Source organism: Hoplias malabaricus, chromosome 5, assembly GCF_029633855.1.
Source record: "Hoplias malabaricus isolate fHopMal1 chromosome 5, fHopMal1.hap1, whole genome shotgun sequence".
NCBI classification, from domain to species: domain Eukaryota; kingdom Metazoa; phylum Chordata; class Actinopteri; order Characiformes; family Erythrinidae; genus Hoplias; species Hoplias malabaricus.
The window spans coordinates 34,560,788-34,588,715 of record NC_089804.1 but is presented as its reverse complement, the minus strand read 5'-3'; the positions used below and the strand labels follow the sequence as shown (position 1 = coordinate 34,588,715).

Here is a 27,928-nt window from a genome sequence, read left to right as displayed (position 1 = left end):
CTCAGGGGTATCGCTTTGACCTACAGCTCTCAAAAATGAGGCAGTTTTTCTCTGTAGACATCCAAATATATCACTGATAAGGCTAGACGTATGTTTAATCACATAACTGACACCACCCAGTGTCTGGGCAGACTTCGCCCTCAACTTTGCAAGAAAGTGTGCTACTCTTTCGGTGATATTGTCCTGGTCTAATTCATCCCATTTCTCTACCTCGGTCTGACTGCATTCCCCCTCATACAGGTCAACTGCACAATTCTTTGGATTTGCTGTTGTGTGAGGAAGCTCTATCAAACAAGCGCCTTGTTTTTTCTCTTCTGTTCCAGCTTCCAATTCATTAACATGTCCCCGTAGGTGTCTCCTAAACGATCTAATGTTATTGAATGACTGATGGCATCCAGGTTGCGCACATTGAAAGAAATTTGATGTAAAATGTACTTGGTGTACAACTCTTAAATAAGCAAAAAAATGTCTAATGTCAAGCCCCATAGATTTTCTGCATTTAAAACATATGTATACCATGTTGTCCAGACCTACAACCTTACCTCAAGTAGCTTTGCAAAAAAATTTCTTAAATTTCAAGCAAAGTCCAATTATGGGAATGAGGGAGAGGAGTGTGCTTTCATCCAACAGCAGGAAATTTTCCTTGTCTATCTGCTCAGCTGTAAGAGAAGCAAAGAAATTTTAAAATTGGTAAATATAAAGTATATAGGGGATATGTGACAAAAAGTAAACAGTGTATACAGTTTATCTTTTTAATTATTACTTGGATAAAATCAACATCTAAAGATTTACTGATTTAAGAAAACGTTTATTTCCAATTTAGATTTAATTTTTGGCTATGTATGAAGTATCGATACAACATATGCGACTTTAAATGGACATCTACGATTGTATGGAAACGTAGATATCACTCTGGTTTGTTTATGTTAAGAAGCTCCCCATCTTTTTAGGTGGAATCTTATTGTTGAGGAAAAAAAATATTAGTATGTAACTCAAGTTATTTAGTTTTGTATTATTTTCAGAAATGCAGCCATCTCCTTTCCAACTTAAGTAATCAGAAACAGCAAGCCTTCACAATTCTAATTAAAAGAAATTTTTTTTTAAATAAATATCAGATGATGTTTCCTCCCCATTTACTGCTCTCCAGTCAGTTTGCGCTAGAAACCAATCTAATGTGTTTACGAAGACCCAGTGTCTGTAAACGAGTATAAAACCAAACGGTCTCTGTCTGGTATGCTAGTCTCTCTCTCTCTCTCTCTCTCTCTCTGCTCATGGGAAAGGCATTTGGAGTTTTATTAGACAACGGAGAGAACTCCAAACGCTGAAAAGCACGAACAAAGATGAGGATGTTGCTCTATTCCTGCTCCATAGGTGGGTAACACTGACTCGCTAACACTGACTAAGTGACTGAATCACTTAATGTGGAAATATCTCCAAATTTGGGAGACAGCTAATTACCGAAAGCGCAACAAAATTTAACTACTCGAGTTAATGAGTTTCTGTAGTAATTCAAACAATGAATAAAACTTACAGACAAGTTAAACTGAGAGAGAGAGGATCCACACAGAAATTTTACATACCTTCAAATTTAGGAATTAATGTTTGAAGATTCCAGTCGGTCAACTTCTTTTTAACAAATTCATTAATGTGTCACTGCAGATATCAACATAACATTTTAGAACTACATGTACAATACTTCATAGTACAAAACCAAATAAAAAACACCATGTGTAAAGTTAGAAAGTCAAGATGATCCATAATATTACGCATTTATTAATGGGTTGCAGCTGAAGTCCCATTGCCGAGTAACCGTCATATTCATGGGTTGAAATGACAATCTTTTTGGAGTGGGCACAATATTGGGGTGCAATTGTCTGCTTTCAAGGTGCAGCACTAATGAATCTGAATAGGAAAGATGAATATATTTATCTCATACACAGCTCCTGTCCCTGCACTGTAGAAAGATTATAACACCCAGAAACACAGAGGCTTTCTAATAGAAAACTGTTATTTTCTGACTGCATGTCAGTCAGTACAGTGTGACATCAGCTGCCACCCATGAATTGGGGACTTACTCATTATTCAAACACATAACTCAAATACAAACTGTGATATTTTAATTGTTTTATTGTTTCTATCAATACTTGTAGTCCATATTTAGAGGTTACAATTAAGTAAACATAAGGATCTCTGACCCATTTATCCACATCACGTTTGTAAACAGAGCTCTGTTAGTCTGTGTCAGTCAGTAGAGGATCTTATATGGTGTTTATCACAGATAATAAATCTAGTAACTAGACGTTCATTCCACAAGACAATGCGTGGCTTTTGTCTAAACATACTACTCTGACATGGGGTGAAATAAGAATTACTGAAGCTTGTATATGATGTGTGTGAATAACTCACTCAGATTCAGACAGAAAAGCAGAGATTGACATACTAACAGTTTTCAATTAGATCCTAAAGTCAGAAAAATCCAAAAATGCTAATGTGGCTAAGATGTTAATTGATTTTGTCTCCCCATTATACCTCTGGGTGTTGTAAGAATCTTTTCAGGGCAAGGAGAGGAGCAGTGTATGAGATTAATGTAAATAAATGGGAAAGACTGATAAATTAGTGATGAGCTCTGAAACCAGACCACCCCCAATATGGCACAAAAAATAAAAAATAAAATAAAAAAGGATGTGACTGCAACCCATGAATAGTTATTCACCTTATTTCATCACTACCAACAATTTTTCTTCCACCTCTGTGTTACAATTTTCTGTAAAGTACAGACACGTGTGTATTAAAGCCGTTAAGTCTGGGTTTTTTGTAATTTATACGAGGAAGAGTGGAATGACAGCAGTATTACAGGTGTAAAGTTAGTGTAGTGCATGTTTTATAAGAGGTACATGAGGAATAATGGGTATTAAAGGGTAAGATATTTGTGGTTTGTGTTTTTACGAATATAACGAGCGGTATTAAAGGTGTTTAATGTATTTTGAACAAAGAAAAAGAGGAAAAAGACTTTTTTTAAAAAAAGCTAAGAATCATCGCAGTTACCCTTTTTAAGTTGGAATTGAAAATTCAAACAAGAGGCTAGTGAATCATGCCAATGTTAGCCTCATATACTGACATGTTTAAGGTAGAAATAAACATTTGAATACGAAAAATTGTGAATAAGAAGCTAACGTCTTCCGAAAATGGCCTTTAAGGTGGAAAGGGGGGGAAATAAATAAGGAAGGCAACATCAGCTTCGACTAGTGACAATTTTAACACTAGGAGCACAGAGAGCCGGTGTGTATTTGAGCCTGTGACTGACTTTACTCCGTGTGTTGTGTTGGTTTTGGTGTGGAAGGGAGACTTTAGTCGCAGCTGTGAAACCAGCGGCTCTCTTTGCTCCGGTCTCAGTCAGTCAAATAAGCGCGATGCTTCTAGTGTTAAGGTGGAAATGAAAATTCCAATATGAAGATGGAAAGCTATTTTCTGATTTCACATCGTAATTTTTATCACTCGTTTCATATAAGTAAAAAAAAGCAAAGGAGGTATTCATTTGCACTGGTTAAGGAGTGCTGTACAGATTTTTTTTTTTAGCGTATTGGCTTTCATTTAAAAAGCGAACATCCCAATAGGGATAAAGCATGACATACCCTAAGGCTAGTACACACGGGCCATATAAGTCCAAGAACGGCAGAAGTAAACTTAAGTCAGGTAGAAGCTAATTCAACTCAGCTAACGCTGGCTAGTTCTACCTCACGGAGGCGCAGAGCAGGAAATTTATCTGAGGTATCGCTAGCATAACTGACCTAGCGTTAGCAACTGGAGTCAAGCTATCCGCACTTTGGAAACTGACGGTCAAGCCATCCGCGCTTCAAATCCGAATGCACGTATAGGCGCGTCATTACGGTTTTTCATTGCGGAGAACACCACGTCCGCTTTGGGACAGATAGAGAGTCTGAAACCCGCGTTTGAGCAGCGATGTCTCTGTTACTAAATAAATGCACGCAATGCTAAAATGGACTAAAATTAACAAGCCATTAGGAATATATTTCGTTTTAAATCACTTTAAAAAGGCAAAACATGCTTTGATTATTTCATATATTTACGTATTTTTTACTTTTCTATAAACACTTAACTGGCTTTGAATAGTAATCCTGGTGGACATGTAGAAATACAGATTACATTTTACTGTCATTAAACAGAGGGAGCTCACTATAATATTCTCATGGATTTATACTGAATACTTAGCAATATGGATTTCTCAAAAACTGCCCATAATGCCTAAACCATTCCACTGTCATTAAAAAGAGGGACCTCTTGGTTATTACCTGTATGATTTTGGTAGAATTTCACTGTGTACTTTTCTCATAAACTCATACTGAATATTACTAACATGGATTTCTCAAAAATTACCCATAATGCCTAAACCATTCCACTGTCATTAAACAGAGGGACCTCTTGGCTATCAGCTGTATGATTTTGGTAGAATTTCACTGTGTACTTTTCTCATAAACACATACTGAATATTACCAATGTGGATTTCTCAAAAATTACCCATAATGCCTAAACCATTGTACTGTCATTAAACAGAGGGACCTCGAGGCTATTACCTGTTTGATTTTGGTAGAATTTCACTGTGTACTTTTCTCATAAACACATATTACATACGTACTGATATGGATTTCTCAAAAATTTCCCATAATGCCTAAACCATTGTACTGTCATTAAACAGAGGGACCTCTTGGCTATCAGCTGTATGATTTTGGTAGAATTTCACTGTGTACTTTTCTCATAAACACATATTACATACGTACTGATATGGATTTCTCCAAATTTACCCATAATGCCTAAACCATTCCACTGCCATTAAACAGAGGGGCCTCCTGGCTATCGGCTGTATGATTTTGGTAGAATTTCACTGTGTACTTTGCTCATAAACACATACTGAATATTACCAATGTGGATTTCTCAAAAATTACCCATAATGCCTAAACCATTCCACTGCCATTAAACAGAGGGACCTCTTGGCTATCAGCTGTATGATTTTGGTAGAATTTCACTGTGTACTTTTCTCATAAACACATATTACATATGTACTGATATGGATTTCTCAAAAATTTCCCATAATGCCTAAACCATTCTACTGTCATTAAACAGAGGGGCCTCTTGGCTATCAGCTGTATGATTTTGGTAGAATTTCACTGTGTACTTTTCTCATAAACACATATTACATACGTACTGATATGGATTTCTCAAAAATTACCCATAATACCTAAACCATTCCACTGTCATTAAACAGAGGGACCTCTTGGCTATTACCTGTATGATTTTGGTAGAATTTCACTGTGTACTTTTCTCATAAACTCATACTGAACATTTACAGATATGGATTTCTCAAAAATTACCCATAATGCCTAAACCATTCCACTGTCATTTAACAGAGGGACCTCTTGGCTATCAGCTGTATGATTTTGGTAGAATTTCACTGTGTACTTCTTTCATAAACACATATTACATACGTATTGATATGGATTTCTCAAAAATTACCAATAATGCCTAAACCATTCCACTGTCATTAAACAGAGGGACCTCTTGGCTATCAACTGTATGATTTTGGTAGAATTTCACTGTGTACTTTTTTCATAAACTCATACTGAACATTTACAGATATGGATTTCTCAAGAATTACCCATAATGCCTAAACCATTCTACTCTTATTAAACAGAGGGACCTCTTGGCTATCAGCTGTATGATTTTGGCAAAATTTCACTGTATACTTTTCTCATAAACTCATACTGAATACATTCCTATATGGATTTCTCAAAAATTACCCATAATGCCTAAACCATTCCACTGTCATTAAACAGAGGGACCTCTTGGCTATTACCTGTATGATTTTGGTAGAATTTCACTGTGTACTTTTCTCATAAACTCATACTGAACACTTACCGATATGGATTTCTCAAAAATTACCCATAATGCCTAAACCATTCCACTGTCATTAAACAGAGGGACCTCTTGGCTATTACCTGTATGATTTTGGCAAAATTTCACTGTATACTTTTCTCATAAAATCATACTGAATACATTCCAATATGGATTTCTCAAAAATTACCCATAATGCCTAAACCATTCCACTGTCATTAAACAGAGGGGCATCTTGGCTATCAGCTGTATGATTTTGGTGCAATTTCACTGTGTACTTTTCTCATAAAGTCATATTACATACTTACTGATATGGATTTCTCAAAAATTACCCATAATGCCTAAACCATTCCACTGTTATTAAACAGATGGACCTCTTGGCTATTACCTGTATGATTTTGGTAGAATTTCACTGTGTATTTTTCTCAAAGTCATATTACTTATTTACTGATATGGATTTCTCAAATATTACCCATAATGCCTAAACCATTCCACTGTCATTAAACAGAGGGGCCTCTTGGCTATTAACTGTATGATTTTGGTAGAATTTCACTGTGTACTTTTCTCATAAAGTCATACTGAACACTTACCGATATGGATTTCTCAAGAATTACCCATAATGCCTAAACCATTCTACTGTCATTAAACAGAGGGGCATCTTGTCTACCAACTGTATGATTTTGTTAAAATTTCACTCTATACTTTTCTCATAAAGTCATACTCAATATATACCGATATGGATTTCTCAAGAATTACCCATAATGCCTAAACCATTCTACTCTTATTAAACAGAGTGACCTTTTGGCTATCAGCTGTATGATTTTTACAGAATTTCACTGTATATGCTTCGCATAGATAAGAAAGATATTTTCTGAAGCCCATGGGAAAGGACCTTGTGCATTTTCATATCATATGGCAAAAGCATTTGAGTTACAGTTGTTTTTCTGTGATGCTTGGAAGGCAGACTGCACAGCTGTTTTTAAACAGAATCTGGAAATACACAGTAATTCAAGTTCTTCATAATTTTGATAATTATTAACGTTCAAGTTGTTAGGATGTTGGAGTTGGGGGCGTTAGAGGTGGTTTGGTATTGGTTGGAAACTAACCCTAGCTGTCTATGTTTTTGAACATAACCTACATGACAACCAATCAAATGAGAGCATCCATCCGCTACAGAGCAACCCAGAGTACAGCATGCCATACTTATGTAACTGTAGGGAAGAGACCACTGATGCAACAGCAGAATATATAGTGCCTTGCGAAAGTATTTGGCCCCCTTGAACTTTTCAAACTTTTGCCACATTTCAGGATTCAAACATAAATATATGAAATTTTAATTTTTCTGTGAAGAATCAACAACAAGTGGGACACAATCGTGAATAAAATGAAATATGCAATATTATTAAGAGGGCCGAATAATATTGCATGCCCCACTTTTCAGTTTTTTATTTGATATTTTATTTTATTCACGATTGTGTCCCACTTGTTGTTGATTCTTCACAGAAAAATTAAAATTTCATATATTTATGTTTGAATCCTGAAATGTGGCAAAAGTTTGAAAAGTTCAAGGGGGCCAAATACTTTCGCAAGGCACTATATATTCTGCTGTTGCATCAGTGGTCTCTTCCCTACAGTTACATAAGTATGGCATGCTGTACTCTGGGTTGCTCTGTAGCGGATAGATGCTCTCATTTGATTGGTTGTCATGTAGGTTATGTTCAAAAACATAGACAGCTAGGGTTAGTTTCCAACCAATACCAAACCACCTCTAACGCCCCAAACTCCAACATCCTAACAACTTGAACGTTAATAATTATCAAAATTATGAAGAACTTGAATTACTGTGTATTTCCAGATTCTGTTTAAAAACAGCTGTGCAGTCTGCCTTCCAAGCATCACAGAAAAACAACTGTAACTCAAATGCTTTTGCCATATGATATGAAAATGCACAAGGTCCTTTCCCATGGGCTTCAGAAAATATCTTTCTTATCTATGCGAAGCATATACAGTGAAATTCTGTAAAAATCATACAGCTGATAGCCAAGGGGCCCCTCTGTTTAATGACAGTGGAATGGTTTAGGCATTATGGGTAATTTTTGAGAAATCCATATTGGTAATATTCAGTATGTGTTTATGAGAAAAGTACACAGTGAAATTCTACCAAAATCATACAGGTAATAACCAAGAGGTCCCTCTGTTTAATGACAGTACAATGGTTTAGGCATTATGGGTAATTTTTGAGAAATCCATATTGGAATGTATTCAGTATGAGTTTATGAGAAAAGTACACAGTGAAATTTTGCCAAAATCATACAGCTGATAGCCAAGAGGCCCCTCTGTTTAATGACAGTGGAATGGTTTAGGCATTATGGGTAATTTTTGAGAAATCCATATAGGAATGTATTCAGTATGAGTTTATGAGAAAAGTATACAGTGAAATTTTGCCAAAATCATACAGCTGATAGCCAAGAGGTCCCTCTGTTTAATAAGAGTAGAATGGTTTAGGCATTATGGGTAATTCTTGAGAAATCCATATCGGTATATATTGAGTATGACTTTATGAGAAAAGTATACAGTGAAATCTTAACAAAATCATACAGTTGGTAGACAAGATGCCCCTCTGTTTAATGACAGTAGAATGGTTTAGGCATTATGGGAAAATTTTGAGAAATCCATATTGGTAATATTCAGTATGTGTTTATGAGAAAAGTACACAGTGAAATTCTACCAAAATCATACAGCTGATAGCCAAGAGGTCCCTCTGTTTAATGGCAGTGGAATGGTTTAGGCATTATGGGTAATTTTTGAGAAATCCATATCTGTAAATGTTCAGTATGAGTTTATGAAAAAAGTACACAGTGAAATTCTACCAAAATCATACAGTTGATAGCCAAGAGGTCCCTCTGTTTAATGACAGTGGAATGGTTTAGGCATTATGGGTAATTTTTGAGAAATCCATATCAATACGTATGTAATATGTGTTTATGAAAGAAGTACACAGTGAAATTCTACCAAAATCATACAGCTGATAGCCAAGAGGTCCCTCTGTTAAATGACAGTGGAATGGTTTAGGCATTATGGGTAATTTTTGAGAAATCCATATTGGTAATATTCAGTATGAGTTTATGAGAAAAGTACACAGTGAAATTCTACCAAAATCATACAGGTAATAGCCAAGAGGTCCCTCTTTTTAATGACAGTACAATGGTTTAGGCATTATGGGTAATTTTTGAGAAATCCATGTTAGTAATATTCAGTATGAGTTTATGAGAAAAGTACACAGTGAAATTCTACCAAAATCATACAGCTGATAGCCAAGGGGCCCCTCTGTTTAATGACAGTGGAATGGTTTAGGCATTATGGGTAATTTTTGAGAAATCCATATTGGAATTTATTCAGTATGAGTTTATGAGAAAAGTATACAGTGAAATTTTGCCAAAATCATACAGCTGATAGCCAAGAGGCCCCTCTGTTTAATGACAGTGGAATGGTTTAGGCATTATGGGTAATTTTTGAGAAATCCATGTTGGTAATATTCAGTATGTGTTTATGAGAAAAGTACACAGTGAAATTCTACCAAAATCATACAGCTGATAGCCAAGAGGCCCCTCTGTTTAATGACAGTACAATGGTTTAGGCATTATGGGTAATTTTTGAGAAATCCATATTGGAATGTATTCAGTATGAGTTTATGAGAAAAGTATACAGTGAAATTTTGCCAAAATCATACAGCTGATAGCCAAGAGGCCCCTCTGTTTAATGGCAGTGGAATGGTTTAGGCATTATGGGTAATTTTTGAGAAATCCATATTGGTAATATTCAGTATGAGTTTATGAGAAAAGTACACAGTGAAATTCTACCAAAATCATACAGCTGATAGCCAAGAGGTCCCTCTGTTTAATGACAGTGGAATGGTTTAGGCATTATGGGTAATTTTTGAGAAATCCATATTGCTAAGTATTCAGTATAAATCCATGAGAATATTATACAGTGAGCTCCCTCTGTTTAATGACAGTAAAATGTAATCTGTATTTCTACATGTCCACCAGGATTACTATTCAAAGCCAGTTAAGTGTTTATAGAAAAGTAAAAAAAAATACGTAAATGTATGAAATAATCAAAGCGTGTTTTGCCTCTTTAAAGAGATTTAAAACGAAATATATTCCTAATGGCTTGTTAATTTTAGCCCATTTAGTCCATTTTAGCATTGCGTGCATTTATTTAGTAACAGAGACATCGCTGCTCAAACGCGTGCATTTATTTAGTAACAGAGACATCGCTGCTCAAACGCGGATTTCAGACTCTCTATCTCTATCCCAAAGCGGATGTGGTGTTCTCCGCAATGAAAAACCGTAATGACGCGCCTATACGTGCATTCGGATTTGAAGCGCGGATGGCTTGACCGTCAGTTTCCAAAGTGCGGATAGCTTGACTCCAGTCGTTAGCAGGCAAGAAATAACATCAAAGCAACGCCAATGTTAATAAACACAGTACTTCCAAATTGGGTACACTAGAAGATACAGCGATAAACATCATAAATATAGGTTTACTAAAAATCAACCTGAGTTAGGCAGCTAGTGACGTTAGCCTGGGTCTTAAATTCCTTCGGCAGAATGATAATGTCCGTTAGTCAGGAAACTGGGATTTACTCGCTGACAGGAAACATGAACTCAACTAAGATCCTGATTAATACAAAACTGTTCTAATCTATAGATTAAAATTATGTAAATGGAAAAAAAAACTTAAAAATATACTCACGGCCAAAAGAAATTCTTCTTTCTCTGGTGTTCAGCTTCGGTTTCTTCTTTTCGCTCGAGCTTCTCGACTTCCCGCCTATTCCGACGCATGACGTGACTGTTCCCTTTCAGGTCCGCATACACAACCCAACGCTGCTGGGTTGCTGTTATTAACCCAATTTAAGTTAAAATAACCCAACATCATGACCCAACATGCTCAACCCAGCAATTGGGCATTTTTTAGAGTGTGGTGTAAACTGGTGAGTAAAATAATAAACTAACTTTAACGTTAGCCATATCAGTTTCTAATTTCAGAAGTTAAGTCTTCATAGAGATTAACTGCACAGTAGCCATAACACAATTGCAATTAGTAGTATTTTCTCTGATTTCTGATTTCACTTCTTGGAGCATCAGAAATTCACAGAGGTAGGACTTGTGATGTTATTCACCTTCTGCAGTCACAAAGACCCAGGGAACTTTGTTCTGTAAAGTAGTTTACTCAGATTACATCTGGCTCTGACTTTGGGTATTAAGAAAGTATCAGACTCTCTCAGAAAAACTCACTGTGGGGGCTACATATTCAATACTTTTGTGTAGGGATCATAATTGTACCCTATTCAATTTTAATAGAGATTTTAAGTAGTGTTGATGTCATAATAGTGATGCACAATATATCAGCAGCCAATATTTTACTAGCTGATATGTGGATTTTTTTTAACTGTTGTTATCTGTCATATATTGGAATTTTAGCCACTATTACAACCAATAATTTGGTGCCTTTTTTGTGCTTGTACATATACACTGAAGCCTGTAAATTGTCTGCCGTATGGAAGTTTTTCAAAGTTTCTGCAGAGAACAGTGTGACGCTCAATACACGCACACACAGATAGCAGTGTAAAAACACACAGCAGGTTAAACAACAGAAAGGTACTCTCAAACACCACAGTGCAGGAGTCCTTCTTATGTAAAACATGAAAATAGATATAGAATCATTCAGCATCTGAATTAATTACTGACACACGATGATAAATGATTGCAAACACTTGCTCAAACTCTCTGTCCCTGGCTCGCTCAGAGCCGCTTTATACTGCTCTCTCCCTCGTTCTCAAAACAAACCCGGTGCTGCACTAGTGCCCCTCTAGAAACCATTCATTCAGAACCAGCAGTAAATCTTTGTAAATGAACAATGCCTAATAAACTTAATAAAATTAAAAAGTACAGAAATGTAAATATACTGAAGAAAAGGCTTGTGCTATGACAACAAGGATTTGTTTTGTTTTAATACAGTGTGAATTCGCTTTAATTACAGAAAGATAAAATGGTTATCATCAGTATCAGCAAATCCAAGGTGCTAATTATTGATTATCGTATCAGCCCAAAATTTAAAATCGGTGCATCCCTATTTTATACACTACATTTAATTTTCAGGGCTATATTTTGTTGTTTTTTATTGCACGGTTATATAATGAAAGCTTACAAATATTCACCTCTCCTTCAGGAGAAGAGAATGAACCTTTAGATTAAACAACTAGAATTTAACAACACATTTATTTATTTGTACCTTTTAAAGGTACGTTTACATTGTTTGTGTCTTTATTGAACAAAAAATGTACCTGTACAGTACCTTTTTGTGAGAGTGTCTACAAATGTTGAAGCATTAGCAGCACATGCACGTGTAACCAGTCCAGATGTTTTCCACTATTAATGCATAATATGATATAACCCTGAAGCCAGGTTAGGCCTCGAGTTCATTAAAGGAACAGATCAGAGGAACGGTTTATGTTTTGGTCAAGCAGAAAATGACTGTGTTGTTAACTGTGTATTTTTGCTGGCTCTAAATGAACAGGAGGCCTTGAGGAAGACAGCGAGGCAGGTGGAGCTGGAGAAACAACTGGAGGTGATGAAGGAGACACTGGTTCAGAAGCAGAGGCTGAGGGAAGAGGAGAGGCACTGCGCATCAGAGAAGCTCAACATGGTTCTGGATGCACAGCAGAAAGTGATAAACCAGTATATACAAGACATAGAAATAGGGCTGAATGATTTGGGGAAATAATCTATTTGCGATTTTTCTGTGCAATATTGCGATTGCGATTTAAATTGCAATTACTTATGACTTAAATTTCAAACCCATTTTAATCATCATCTTCCTACATGAAAGATCCACAGATAAAATGCAGTTTTACTTTTATTTTTAAAGCCTATGAGTAACAAGATAAATAATATAAATTTACACATGTTTAAAAGTAACATCTATAAATTTAACAGTAACATCAAATGTTTGTTTTTCCACATAAAGTACACAGTGAACAATAATTGTATTTAACAGTGAAACTTCATAATTCTTGCAAATAAAACTTAATGCTGAAATCAGCCAAACTTTTAAGTTTTATATATGAAGTTGCATAAATTATATACCTACAGTGAAAAAAATATAATAAATTAAAGATAAACAACACAAAATCACATTTTTGCATATAAAATCCAAAAATTATATTGTAGGAAAATTAAACTGTTTGCATATATGGATAGTCAAAAACACAGTTCACAGTTCACAGATTTCTTGCCAAAAAGACAAGCATATCTACTTTATGTGACTTCAGGCATGAACGCTGACATGTGATTTGAACTGACACTTACCGATCGCAAGGTGGAGTCTGTGGCCAAAACACTGTAGCCTGGTCCACTCGGTCATTTCAGCTGCCTTAATCATGGTAGATGCGTTATCTGTGGTAATGCACACTTGCCCCTCTTCATTCAGACCCCAGCTGGCCAACGCATCTTTCAATCCATTTGCAATGTTCTCTCCCGTATGGTCAAGAGGAAAGTACGACGTCTGTAGACAACAAGTCTTTAATTCGAAAGCTTCACTTATGAAGTGAACAGTGAGGCTCTGGTATGGTTCAGCAGTTCGGCTCGACCACATGTCTGTAGTTGTCGAGTAAAACTCCACATTTTTTAGCTCCATTTCAACTCTATGTCTTCACGAAGCATACAGTCCTGTTGTAGCGACTTGGCTGAAGTATGTGCGTGAGGGAATCTGGTATCTCTTATCAAGTGTCTGGAGAAGGTTTCGGAAGCCGTTTTTAGAGACTGTGTGAATTGGCACCACGTCTTTCGCCAAGTACTTCGCAATAGAGTCGGTAATCTCTCGGTGCCTTCGCGAACTTTTTTCATATGGAGTGACGCTTTCAAATGCCTCTGTGACTAAGGTTTGCTTGGTTATCATGTTAGGAAATTGTGCCGGTTGATGGCTGGGCCTTTTTAGACATACATTCATCATAGATATGTCTGTGATGTTTCTTTAAATGCTGATAGAGGTTTGGGGTGTTGCCTCGTGAGGTTAGCACCAACGCTCGACATGTCTTGCACAGTACCTGCTTTTGGCAAATGTCAGTTTTCCTGAAACCAAAGTACTCCCAAACAAATGACGTGCCATTTTTCCTCTGGATCTTGGGTCTCACTCTCTTGCACAGATGAAGCACTCATCTTTTCCACGAACTCTAGTGCTAAGCTGCTTGTTAAAAAATGTGCCCCAGGCATAGCCCCTGCATAATTGGTGGCATTTGATTGGCTGGTTGCGTGTTTATTTTTATTGGATGATTATTCCCTTGTAAAATGTGCAGTCTATTGGCTAATTCAAATTGCAGGTCCCGCGATTCAAAAATCGGGTCCACTCCAATTGCGATTTCGATTTAAATACGATTAATCGTTCAGCACTACATAGAAATGGCAGCAAAGCGGGAGCTGGCCTTGGTGGAAAGCAAGATCTAGAAGGTTGATGAAAGAGAGAGAGAGAGGAAAGAAAAGGAGAAGGAGAAGGGGAATATTAAAAAGCTGGAGCAACTGGTGGAGAGTGTTGGAGGTGGTGGAGCAGAAAATGACTGAACAAGAGATTCTCCGTCTCAGAGAGATTGAGAGGAAGATGGAGGAGGAAAAGAGGCAAATGGAGAGTAAATTGGAGGAAAAGGAGGAAGGAGATGCAAAGGTGAAAGATGGAGAGGAAAACCTTCTTGGTGAAACTGAGAAACCGAGAGATGAAGAGCTGCCTCTGTCACCTGAGGAGCAGATGGAACAGAAAGCGACTGAGAGCCCACTGGACACCCAGAAAATGGAGACGAGACAGGAGCTCCAGAGGCAGAAGAAAGGGCTGCTGAGAAGGCTCTTAACTCCAAAGGTGACATCACAAAAGCTGCCTCCCACCACAGAGGAGAGTGTTGAGGGACAGGAGACCAGCCCTGGACCTCAGGAAAACAACAACACACCTCCAGCTGATAAGGAGACTGAGCCCAAGACAGTTGGCTCAGAGGACAGTCTGGAGGGAAGCACCACAGAAGAGGAACAGTTGTCCCAGGAATTTGTTGAGACCACACGGTTTGTGTTGGCACCACTTCAAAGTGGCCCCACAATCAGGTGCTGCATAAAGCGCAGGTGGAACATGATCAGGTTCAAGTCCATGCCCTACTACTTCATGTTTCAGGAGCTAAAGGACGGCAGTGAGGTTAGTGGAGAATTCCTAAGCCAACGATAACCAACATCTTTTTGTGACCATTAATTTCATTAATGTTAAGTGTACACTCTACACAGCGTTCATTTAGCAATGCCATAGAACTTTTATTTCCATAAAGCACCATGTTTGTTAAAGAAAGTTTAAAGAACCTTCACTTGATTTAAACGTTTTTTACCAGTTCAAAAGTTTGTTCAGTTTTTTTTGCTGCATTTTTATATTTAAGAGTGTAAATGTATGCAGCAAATGCTGTGTTTCTTCTCTCTAAATATCTTTCTAGTTCTAATCTCTTGTTTTTAATTCTCGGAAATTGCTCTTGGCTGCCAGAATGTTGAGGTAGTACAAGAAGGCAGCCTATGAGATCTCACTGGACCAGTTTTTTAGTAGTAGTGCATCTTTGGGGCAAGTGAGGTGCGTAACGATGTCTGTAAATATATGTACAACAGTCATAACCTTAAAATGACCTCCTTGTGTCTACACCCATTGTCACGGGTGAACATCATCCCCTCAACACTCTCTTCTCAACATCTTCTGTGTTAACCTCAGGTTCAACAAAAAGCAGACTGAGTTCACGCTCAGTTCTAGCTGCGGAAACCGTGGAAAGGGACACGTTCATGAGCAGCTTGCAACTGTCATATATGAGAGTATACACATTCTCACTGGACACCACTCAACGCCTCAGACATCTGGACATGCTATATGTTCTCTCTGTAGGAAAACAACTTCCTGGGGTTTAAAAAGCCAAAAATGAGGACTGTGGTCATACCCAGTGTGGACAGCAACCTGCAGCGTCTTCCTGTTTACTGGAAGTCTGCTAATGTGAGTATAACAGCACTGTAGACCACTACACAGGGCTCATGTGTGGTCAGTGGGGCTGATAAAATGGATATGGATAAAAATGTATAAAATGGATTTCTTAATTTGTGTGTGTGTGTGTTTGGTTCACAGGATTGTTTAATCCAGGGTCTCTAGGAACCGGAGCTGTCCAACCTTACTGTCCTCAAAGACAAAGAGCCTGTCTTCAACACAGAGACAGGAAGACACGAGCTCAGCTTTGGAGGCAGAGTAACAAAGCCCTCAGTGAAAAACTTCCAGCTGGTCTCTGCTGTGAATGGTGAGTTCAGCAGTGTTTACTCACAGCACGTCTTTGGATGGTTGTTTTTCAATTAATCTTTCTCTGTACTCGCTCTCCAGTGCCTTCTCTCTCACACAGCCATAGCTCTTTATTTGTTTTGACTGTTTAGAAGCACCTTATGAAAGTAGCTTAGCCCTGATTCATTCCTTCACTCATGTTTAGCAGATTAAAGACTGTCCACAAGAGGGAGTCACTAGCTCCATTTAGAGACTGATGCTCCACAAGAGCAGTATTTGGCTCTGATGATGCTCTGTGCCCATGTTCTAACATCCAGTATTTGCCTTTGCAGGTGCTGAAGAGGTGGTGATGCTGTTCGGTCGAGTGGATAAGAACAAGTTTGTTTTGGACTACAGATCCCCCTTGTGTGCAGTGCAAGCCTTTGCCATCGCCCTGTCCACCTTCCAAGAAAAGTGATTGCTGCAAGTGTTTGCACACTGTAGTGGAGTATGGACCGAATACGAATACCAGATAACCAGATCGAAATGAAGAAATGAAAAGTTTTAATTCGAAACTTTCCATTATGACCAGAACTTTCATCTGGTCCCGAAGTCAACATTCCACGAACCGCAGGGGCAAGGACCCTGCACCCCCCACAAACACGCACACACATAAGATCTAACATCAAAGACTAGAGAGAGACACTTTCAAGTAACACATGGCCCAACACCCCCTTCTCTCTTGTGAGAAACAGGAACCTAGAACAAAGAAGAGAGTTTTTACGGCCCGCTTTTATGACAATGGCACCTAAATGTCTCGTCCTTATCTCGAGCCCACTAAACAGGACCAGCAAATGGTTAAACCAAAAGTGACCTCGGTTGAACCCCCGTGACTCACCTATTCGACAACCAACATGGCATGGACCAACAGCGACCCCAAATGGACACTGGCGAAACTACGCCTCGCTCGGAGTCACCTAAAACAAATGACTGGAATGAAGTCAAATTATGATTAAATGTGTATAAACAAATGTATTAATGTCACTTTCTGTGCCCTCAGATGAATGTCCACCTTCTAATGAAATGATGTATATTGCTGATTGTTTCTATCATGAAAAGAAGTTTTGTCTCTGTCTAGAGAAAACGGATTAATGTTTTTCTAACATATTATTGTAAAAGGGACGTAAACACAACGTACCCCAGGATGAAATCTTATGTAAATGTTTGATATTAATAATCCAGGACACTCATTGTGGTATGTTACTAATATGAATAGGAAATTTCGATGCGGGAAATGTCTATTTTATTACTTACTGTTCAAATCTCTGATTCAACCTTCCCCCTTTCCTGTCTCATGAAGTCGGTCACGTGAGCCTGAACTCGCGCCCAATCAGAAAAGGACGCCTTCCATGAGGGCGTGACCGCGCTGGCTTTTGAAAAACAGCTCGACACAGCAGAAAAAGAAGACGAACTGGAGACAGAAAATTCAAGCGAAGGAGAACAGAAAACGGAGAGGAGAGAACAACAACAATCCGAGGAAATCCGAAACAACAAAGAGATCAGCAGAGAACCTCGCTTCAACTCCGAAAACCTCTCCAAAGCGAGACGCTTTCTCCTTCACGTCGACGAAACAAAGAAAAACCTTAGGGACTTCATCAAAAGCTCACAAGAGACGTCTTGAATTAGCTGAAAGTATGAAGCTTTAATAATGCGTCGAGCGATTTGAATATTTTCTTTTCTTTTAACCTTGTTTATGTTTTATAGCCCAATCTAAGTTTAATCTCACGACTGATCAAAGCCGGTGAACTTATTCGTGGCCAGAGTAAGAAAACACCGCCGAGATATCAGAAAGTCGTAAAATAAGTAAGTTTATTGAATCGATTTTCAGTTCTGGATCCGCAGTAACCAGCGAAACTTTCGTCCAAACGTCCATATAGTTGGACCCTCCTACTCACGACACTGAGCCAGAGGATCCTGCCGCCAGCGTCATCACGCTCCGAGTACGCCAAGGCGACTCAACCGACGAAGAAAACCTCCACGCTGACTCAGCCTGGAAACTTCTGAGACCGCGAAATCAAACAAGACGCCATCACTCCCAGGACCTCAGAGAGCATTTGTACGCAACGAGTGGAGACAATCGACAAAAAGTAAGCTAAACTTACGCATATCCAGAGCTGAAAAATTGAATCAAGTTTCTTGATAAATTTTGTATTAATTAAACCTCAGTTAGCAACACATTAGTCACAAGTTAGAGTGCCTAGCGTATCGCTACAGTCGAATCGGCTTCCCCTGCTTTGATGCCGTGAGATTTCAAGATCACGCTATGTTAAGTAAATATCCTTCTCTTTGTTAATAAAACTTTCATTATTTGAAATCACAGTGTGTGCAGTTTTGTTCATTAATTTTCCTGAAAATCCTGAAGTACTCACTTAGCGTGATTATTATTCATTCTCAAACTAATTATTAACGTTTTAATTGCTTAAGCCAATTATAAACTTTAATTAATATCATTAAGTCAAATATCAGAGATTATAGGAGTTTGAATAAGGTCAACGCTATAAACACAAATTATAAATATATATATATTAAATATATATTCACAGAGGTATCGTGGCGTATGATTAAAAATCCAACATACACTACATATATCTTTTTTTTTTATTTTGGCGCCCACGCGAGGCCAGGAAAAAGGCTTTTTAATGTACAAACTGTAAAACACTGAAACAATCTCAGCTTGGGTTTATTAAATACTTTCCGCTGTTTGTGTTGCTGAATAACGATTGAAATTCAAAGCTTGATGTGGGCAATTTCGTGTTGTTTGTTATTGTTGAAAAACTGCTGTGGTATATACCATTTAGAAAAATAAGCTTGGTTGTTTTTGAAGAGCGCGGCTCTGCGCCATTTTGCATGCATTAAATTGAGGCCTGGGCACGTCTAATGCGCGAAACTCCGCTTTAAGACTTTGCCGTCGGATTCGACCCCTCAGCCGCGAATTCCGGCGAGAGACCACCGAACCGAACACCTCCGTTCGTTTTAAACTGGGTCGCTACCAGCGTTAATAACGAGATCGCGCGCTAGGCGATTGGGAGGTCATTAAAGAAACAGCCGAAAATACGGCTTGTGTTGAGCAGTCTGCTCTCGTCAGCTGTTCCTGTTAGACTGGTCTCGGATCCAGAAAAGGAACGAACCCCTTTGAAGGGGCGGAGCTGAAGCTAAGGAGGGAAATTCAAAACGCCCCCAAAACAGAGGAAGACTAATTCCCTCTTGTGGTATAAGTGCGTAATTGCAGGGAAAAATACTTCATAACTAGCGTCTATTGAAGCGTGTCCTCCCGTGCTCCTCCTTGTGGTCAAGTGTGGTGCTACCCTTGACGTTTGATTCCCGTACACCCTCTAGTGGTTGGGAGGTTGTCCTCCGAGGCAACATAAGTGTTTAGCAGCCCTCTGGTGTTTAAAAGTTGTCATTACAGATGAAATTCTTTTAAAGTACCTTAGTGTAAAATCTCTGTTCCCCTTTTAAAATTTTAATTTTATTTTGATAAAGTATCTGAGCGTTTAAAATCTTTATCCCATTTTAGATTTTAATCTGATAACGCCCTCTAGTGTTGAAACTTCCTGCTACAGTGGAAATTCCCATTTGTGTTATATTGTGTCTGCTCGTGCCGTGTTTATTGGGATTCCCACCAGCGCCGACTGGTGTCCATTGCTGCTATTGCATTATAACTTGCTTGTCGCCCTCTGGTGTCCCAGTCTGGTATTACAATTTAAGTTCAACTTAAATACTGAAGCTTGCTGTTGCCATTCAGACTTACCTTCAGTACCCTCTAGTGGAGAAACTTGCTATCGCAATTGAAATTGTCGACCAGTTCACACTGATAAGACCTGGTATTACAGCTCTAGTGGCTGTCTCTAAACTCTGCTCATCTGAATAATTACAAGTAAAGGCTTGGAAGCATAATAAGTTGATACAACTATAGCAGACAGTGTGCAGTAATTAGAGATTGACACTTTAACTTGATACCAGATCACAAACGCAGTTAAAAGAGAGAGTCTTTTAATTTTGCTATTCTTAATAATTCTTTAATTCGGAAAATTCTTTTACTTTCATAATTCCTTAATTGGAAATTATATATAGTAATATATCTTACTTAATTTTAAATTCTTTAATCCAAATTTTTCGACGATTCTTTAATTCAAAATTTTTAATAATTTTAATTATTGGAAAAAAAAAATAAAAAAAATTTTTCTCTTCTTTTGCTCACTCACGTATAGCAACTTTCACTCCACCCTCTACTACTAACAGACCTCCCTTAGAGATTCGCAAGTGAACTCTAACACCATACATACTAGCAGTTACTCCTAGAGCACTCGGTACAGGTGAATTTAGTCACCTAACGGTACAGGGTTTAGTTAGAAAAGGGATTAACGGAATTAATCCGAACTAAATAGAAGTAAGTTACACCTCGCAGTTAAAACACAGCTAACATGGCAGAAGGGACTTTTTCCTCGGAAGTATATGTAGAAGGTTTGTGGGATGAGGCATTCTCTGTTCTGACCAGCATCACCAATGATGTGATGCCTGGACTCGCAGAGACGGTGCAGAAAGCCTCACAGGCCCATCGTGACCACATGGTGGCTAAGTGGGTAGAGAACCACTTAACCGACATCCTCAAGGGCAAGCCCCGAACTGAGGCATTAGGTCAAATAGCCCTCCTCGCTGTAGTACAGCTCAGAGCCAGTGAACGTGAGCTTGAGGTATCACAGCGACAGCGAGCAAAGGTAGAGGCAGAGTTAAGTCAACTTCAAAGCGAAATAGCTGAAGGGAACACACTGCCCCAGGTCACACCTGATGTGCCACCTAGTGCCGCTACAGAAAGAAAAGGCCAGCAGGAAGATAGTGAGGATCAGGAACCAGACTCAGGGACCGTAACCTTTAGAGCTGCTGCAGCACCTCCTCTGGTATCAACGGGTATTTCACCTTCCCCTGTGTCTCCTGTCAGCCGTCCCTTACACCGCCCTGCTAGACCCAGAGCACTGCAACCCAGTGTCTGGTCCCCTCAACCTTTACCCTCTCACGGTCCCTCATACAAGGACCTAGATAAAATCGCGCGTAATATAACCCGCTTTGATCCCAAACCCGACGGTTCTAATGATATCTTTTCCTACCTAAAAGATATTGACTTCTACCTCCAAAGGTTCCCCGGGATCACCATAGATGACAGACTATATGTGATCAAACTGACCTCCAACCGAGACGTCAGTAACTTCATTGAACGTCAGCCAGACTATGTAAAAGCGCGATATGATGTGCTGTGCCAAGCCTTGGAGGACGAATTCTCCAATCACCTGTCACAGACCGGACTGGCCGCTGCTTTCTGTCGCAGGCCAGACAGAAATCACGGCAAAGATTTCTGGAACCCTCGGGACAGGGCTGGGTATGGTCGTGACTATTACCCTGTAGAAAACCGCGGTGCGGGCCGTGGAAAACCATCACATCCCCATAAGGGATATGAGCGAACAGCTCAGAACCAGCTTTCTGATTCTAATAGAGAAAAGAAAGAGAAATACTGGTATCAAAATAAAGAAAATCACACCAAAGACAAGCTTAAAGGCAAGGAATTCAGCTCTAAGGAGTTAGAGGACATCCGCCGAATGCTTGCAATGATTTGCAAAGAGAAAAAGAAAAAACCTGATGTTCTTTCTATCACCTCCGTGCGGTCTAACCCAAAGCCATCCTCTAACACCCCAGAAATGTTAGAGAGTTATGTAGGAGAAGTGACAAGCGAAGCTACGTCTTCGAGCGCACCATGCAATCTCCTCGTGACCCAAACAAACATTGAGGACCCAGTGATACAGGGGGGTGACTTGCAAACACCCTCCAGTGCTGTTTTAGTTGTTCAGTTAGACGGTAAAGAAGGTTTAACACCAAATGACCCTTCAGTCATTGAAGGCGACACACCCGTCCGACAATTCATGGGACACTTAACTGAGAAAGGGGTTGCACGCAAATTCTATTTGTCCACCATTGTGGAGAGAAGGCTAGTACATGAGGCCCTGTTGGACACTGCATCAGATGTCACGCTCATGTCTTCCGCCTTGTTCCACCAGGTTCGAGCCATTGCGTGGCGTGAAAATCGCGAGATACAGCTCCAAAACTGTTCTCTTAAAATTCAGCCGTATTCACATGCAGGCCTCACTATTCAATCTATGGCACTAATACACTTAGCCATTGGACCAATGACCTTAGTGCATCCAGTCCATGTGTCTCCTCTCGAAACAATTCCCTTCCTCATCGGCAAAGATCTCCTTAATCGCTTCGAACCACTGATTGACTTCAAAAGGTCAAAGATCTGGGCACAAGTGCATGAGCCTTTACCCATCTGCACCCCACACCACCGGGAAGCTCAGTGTTGCCGTCTCGAAATCCGGCCTGAATCAATAGGAGATCCACCAAGTCAGATCCCTCACTTCGAGGAAGAGGAAACTGAGCCCACGGCGGCCACACCAGAGACAACAGTCTCTCCCTGGCCCCCTAGTGCCATGTTAGAACAACGGAACACATTCCTGTGCACTTTCACACAGCCGTCCACAACAGACGCTCCCAGCCTTCCCATCGTGAATGGTCTCACAATGCAGGACTATCATGTGGACAATGCAGTTCTGGCTCTGTGGACTGACAAGTCCGCCATAAGCCAAACCCTCTTTAACACTCTGCGCCTCACTCAACCAAATATTCCTTTGGTGAGCAGTCCTTGTCGTTTTCCTCTTAACCCGACATCGAAAGTAATGTCACCCACTGATGGAATTTGCGCTTTAACTATCCAGTGGAACAAAACGGTACTCACCCATTATTTCTTGGTCGTCCCTAACTTGCCGCACGATGCTTATATTGGAAGTGACTTCTTGGTGCGCCTCGATGTCCACGTAGACACCCTCAATAGTGTGTTGTGGTCCTTGACTTATGTTTCAATGGAAACCTGGTCCTCAGATCTCAACAACCTAGGCTCAGGACAAACTATTCCCAAGGTATGTCAGGTCACTAACCAAGGTTCACTTGTGGTACCTGCGAACACCGCAAATGTACCCATTCGCTTAGTCATGCGACCTGGCCAACACTTAAGCCACGCGCATGCACTTTTCCAACCGTCACCTCAGTTCTTCGAACTAGGCCTCACCCTCGAAGCCACACCTTTGGTGGAAACACGAGCAAGATCCACCTATCTATTCGTACGAAACGAAACCACTCAACCCTTGACAATCCCTCACTCATCTCCTCTGGGTTGGTTAGTCAGTACGAAATTCCATGACTTCGAGTTGCGAATCCCGATCATAGGACCAATGCCTGAATCCCTGCTCCTTGATCATCCAGAATCAAAGGTGTTCTACACTCATCCTACACGAGCTGTTGCCCTCTTCTCAGCTCTGGACATGAGTAAAGACGCCATTTGCAGGATAGATCTCGCTGACGACAATCAAATGACGATCATGGTTCTTTCTTTAGATTCATTCCCGGAATCCTCCCAGGAACCACCTCCTCCTCCCGAAGCGGGAGCAAACACTTCAAATTCACGTACTTCAAAAGAACTATCTGACTGAATTCCGTATCCAAGTCGAACAAGTTCTAAAGGAGGCCGACGCCCTCCAAAGCAAAGAAGAACGTGAGAAACTCTGTGAAGTGCTCCTTAAATATCAAAAATCTTTTTCCAAAGATTCAACGGACTGTGGTCTCACTGACATTAATTCAGTGCGCATTCCCACTCGTCCAGGAGCACCACCCACGTTTGTCCGCCAATACAAAATTCCGTTGGCATCCTATGAACCGGTACAAGAAATCATTGATGACTTGCTGGAAAAGGGCATAATTCGACCCTGCAACAGCACATATTCGGCACCATTATGGCCCGTCATAAAACCAAATGGTAAATGGCGCTTAACCATCGACTATCGGAAACTAAATAAACAGGTTCCCTTGTCTCGATGGCCGATGACACAATTGGAGCAAGAACTTCCCTCGGTCCGAAACGCTAAATACTTTTCCACCATCGATGTAGCCTCTGGCTTCTGGACTATCCCGGTGCAAGCAGAAGACCAACACAAACTCGCTTTCACTTTCGCAAACCGACAGTACACATTCACTCGGTGCCCTTTTGGATATGCCAACTCACCCGCGGAGTTTAACATTTTCTTAAACAAAGCATGCCCTGATGCCCGCGAGCGAGGCACCCTCATATATGTGGACGACATACTCATGCGTAACCACTCCCTACAGGCACACATTGACGAGATTGATCATGTTCTTGACCAGCTTACAACAGCAGGTGAGAAAATATCACTCTCCAAATGTCAGTGGTGCAGAACAAAAGTGAATTATGTCGGTCTGCTCGTAAGCACTGATGGTGTTGAACCACAAGTGAGTCGAGTGCAAGGGGTAACAAACCTCGCAGCACCCACCAATCTTAAGGAACTCCGCAGTTTCTTAGGAGTATGCAACTACTCACGACAATTCATAGAGAACTATGCGGACCTAGCTCGTCCACTTTATGACCTCCTGAAAAAGGGTACTCCGTTCACCTGGGGCAAAGCCCAGGAACACGCCATGCAGGCACTGAAATCGAAACTGTGCACGGCTCCATGCCTCGCCTACCCTGACAGTAGCAAAGAATTCTACCTAGAAGTAGGGTTCTCGGACCACTGTCTCAGCTCCGGTCTGTATCAATTACACGACAGAGACAAACGTGTCATAGCCTATGCTAGTAAAACTATGCTGGCTGCCGAAAACAAATACAGTGACTGCGAAAAAGCACTACTAGCAACAGTGTGGGCAGTCAAACATTTCTCCAACTACCTAGGTGGTCAGAAGGTGATTGTTGAAACTCATCATCAGCCAGTCACTTTCCTAAACAGCCAACGAATTCGAGAGGGTGTAGTAACTAACGCTCGAGTAGCATCCTGGCTAATGGCTCTCCAAAGCTTTGACTTAGAGGTACGTTACGCACAAAACTACAAGAGCCCCCTAGGCACAGGCCTTGCTTCCTGCAGGTGATGTGAAGGAAACATTCCTTCCCAAGTGCCACAAGCTCCAGAAACCCTCTTACCTACCGTGGCTAACCACCACTATTTTGATCCTAACACATGCAAAGACCTTGTCACTGCGTATGTAGATGGTTGTTCGTTCCGCCGAGAACACACCCTGATGGCAGGGGTAGGTATTATCGGAATAAACGGATGGCCTCACGAACCCCTAAGTTTCAAATTGGGTGCCCAGTCCTCCCAATATGCTGAAATAGCAGGAATTCTCATCACAATCCAGTCCGCGGTCCAGAAAAGCGTAAAAACATTGGTGATCTGCACAGACTCCAACTACGCGCGCCTAAGCTTCACATGCCACTTGAGACTGTGGAAAACCAACAACTACACCACGTCAAACAAAAAGCCAGTTAAACATAAAGAGCTTTTCGCGGCATGCGAATACTTGGTAGACACACATGACCTGCAGATCTACTGGAAGAAAGTGAAGGGTCACTCCCGAGTCCCAGGAGATGACAAAGAATTCAATGACCAAGCAGACAGCTTAGCCAAACAAGGGGCCCGCGAAGGCACATCGTGGACATTCGATCCCTCCCTTTATCCAATCCCACCCGACATCGAAGTCCTAGCTGTCACACGGTCTCGAACTGTAACGAAGGCGTCGCCTGACAATGCTAAACCTACCATTGTCTCTATTCACCCTGCTTTTTCTGACGCTGACTTAGTTACTCTCCAAGCTCGAGACCCATCCATTTCTAAAATGCTTAGCCATGTCTCTGACCCATCTACATATCCCATCACAGCACAGGACCTTGACACCATACCAGGCCTTAAAGACCTATACGGCGCCAGAGCGTCCCTCCAAGTCGTCAAAGCCTTGCTAGTTCATGCCACTGACTCGCACACTTCACCTACGTTCGTGGTTCCTCAGTGCCACAGGGGGGTGATGCTGATGCATGCCCATGACTCCCCATCTGCGGGACACAAAGGGGTCAAAGCAACACACCATGCGCTCCGGCAGGTGGCATATTGGCCCCACATGGTAAAAGATGTGGCTGATTACATTAAAGGCTGTCTGGTATGCTGCCAATTTCAACCCTCGAATCCTCTTCATAGAGCCCCCTTGCAAAAGAAGGGATTATCCTTCCCTTGGTCAAACCTCCAGATAGACTGGGTTGGACCACTCACTCGAACAGTAAGAGGTAACAAGTACTTCCTCACAGTCACGTGTGCATTCACTAAATGGGTAGAATGCCTCCCCGCACCGAATGACACAGCGCTAACCACTGCATACTTACTGATGAACCATGTCTTCTCACGGTTTGGCCTACCCAACTGTGTCGACTCCGACAGAGGGACACATTTCACAGCTGAGGTCATGCAGCAGCTCTGGCAACTCTTAGGAGTAAAAGCCATGCTTCACATTAGCTACCATCCTCAAAGCTCAGGTCAGGTAGAGCGAGCCAACCGAACTGTTGTTAGCATACTGAAAAAGTACGTAGCAGCAAACCAACGAGACTGGGATGTCAAACTACCCCTTGTACTGATGGCCATACGGGCGACCCCACACGATGCAGTCGGGGTCTCACCCTTTGAGTTGATGACAGGGAGACAAATGACTCTGCCTCTACATCTGTTATATCAGCCAGGTGAAGCTAGCATAGCCGTAGCCTACACCACTCATCAGTATATGGAGGATCTGCAGAAACACCTCAAAGCCACTTTCGCCTTTGCCCAGCAGAAACTGGAAAAAAGTGCAGAAAGTCGCAAAGCGTACTATGATCACAAAGCATCCCAAGACGAACTCCAAATAGGGGACAAGGTATGGTACTACATCTTTGTCCAACCTGTTGGAAGGTCGCGAAAAACAGGGGGGAATTTGGCCCTCAAATTCCTACCCCGATGGTCCGGTCCCTATAAGATAACAGACAAACTGTCCCCCGTTGTTTACAGGATCAAAATAAACAAAGCTCGGGGCAGTACTGAACTCAAATGGGTCCACCGCAACCAAATCCGACCACACACAACCCCCATGGGACTTGTAGGGGATACTAACGCTTGTGTTAGATCATAAACGACAGAACCAAAGGCAGGAAGGGTGTTAGTTAACAAACAACTACAACCTTCTACTCACACCTTAGTTCTCCTATTCCTTTTTCTCTCACTCTTTAGCAGGCAACAAGCTTCTAACCAGACTGAGGACACTCAGGGTGCAAGACCCTAGTCCCTCATCGTCAATTATTGTAGAGTGTTTACCCTAGGAAACTTTTATCAAAAGGGGGGTATCGTGAAAATTTTTTATAATTTGTCTAAACGACTCGCCGTAAATACCCTAAATCTAACCATGAGCATCTCTTCCGGTAGGATGGCCCCGCTGCTCATTCTCCTGATCGTCGGCTCCCTAGGAACCGCCGTACTCCTTGAAGTGATCAAACCAGGTCCTGACTCAGGGATAATACTGAAAGACCAGCCAGGACTGCTAATCACTAATTGCCGCCTCCATACCCAGAGAGTATTTGTACGGTTGAATCCCGCCGAAGCGTGTAGCAAAAACCTACCGATAACCACTCTGCAGACTGGCCGGAACGGAGTTAGATGGACTGAGGAAGCTATCAGCCATGCTGAAGCCGACGCAACTCATATGCTCCGCCAGCTACAAAAGTTCACCGTAACGCAATCGGAAC

General features: G+C 40.8%; 1 protein-coding gene and 1 long non-coding RNA gene across 2 annotated transcripts; one reads left to right on the top strand and one right to left on the bottom strand.

Moving 5' to 3' along the window:
- Positions 1–579: 579 nt before the first annotated feature.
- On the bottom strand, positions 580–10,845 carry LOC136697550 (uncharacterized). The gene is made up of 3 exons (XR_010802718.1): positions 10,666–10,845; positions 1,581–1,653; positions 580–659 (listed from the first exon to the last, which is right to left on the bottom strand). It is a non-coding gene; the product is annotated as an uncharacterized lncRNA (long non-coding RNA).
- A 3,675-nt stretch (positions 10,846–14,520) lies between these two features.
- On the top strand, positions 14,521–16,696 carry LOC136697304 (tubby protein homolog). The gene is made up of 6 exons (XM_066672337.1): positions 14,521–15,141; positions 15,488–15,558; positions 15,694–15,778; positions 15,862–15,966; positions 16,120–16,261; positions 16,572–16,696. The coding sequence occupies exons 1-6, from the start codon at positions 14,521–14,523 to the stop codon at positions 16,694–16,696; spliced, it is 1,149 nt and encodes a 382-aa protein (XP_066528434.1).
- The last annotated feature ends 11,232 nt before the right edge of the window (positions 16,697–27,928 follow it).

Excerpts from the sequence above, each read along its gene's own strand:
- LOC136697304 (XM_066672337.1), top strand. The coding sequence starts at position 14,521 with ATGACTGAACAAGAGATTCTCCGTCTCAGAGAGATTGAGAGGAAGATG. Across the intron at positions 15,142-15,487 it reads AGCTAAAGGACGGCAGTGAG|TACAAGAAGGCAGCCTATGA; the intron begins GTTAGTGGAGAA and ends ATGTTGAGGTAG. Across the intron at positions 15,779-15,861 it reads TTCATGAGCAGCTTGCAACT|GAAAACAACTTCCTGGGGTT; the intron begins GTCATATATGAG and ends TTCTCTCTGTAG.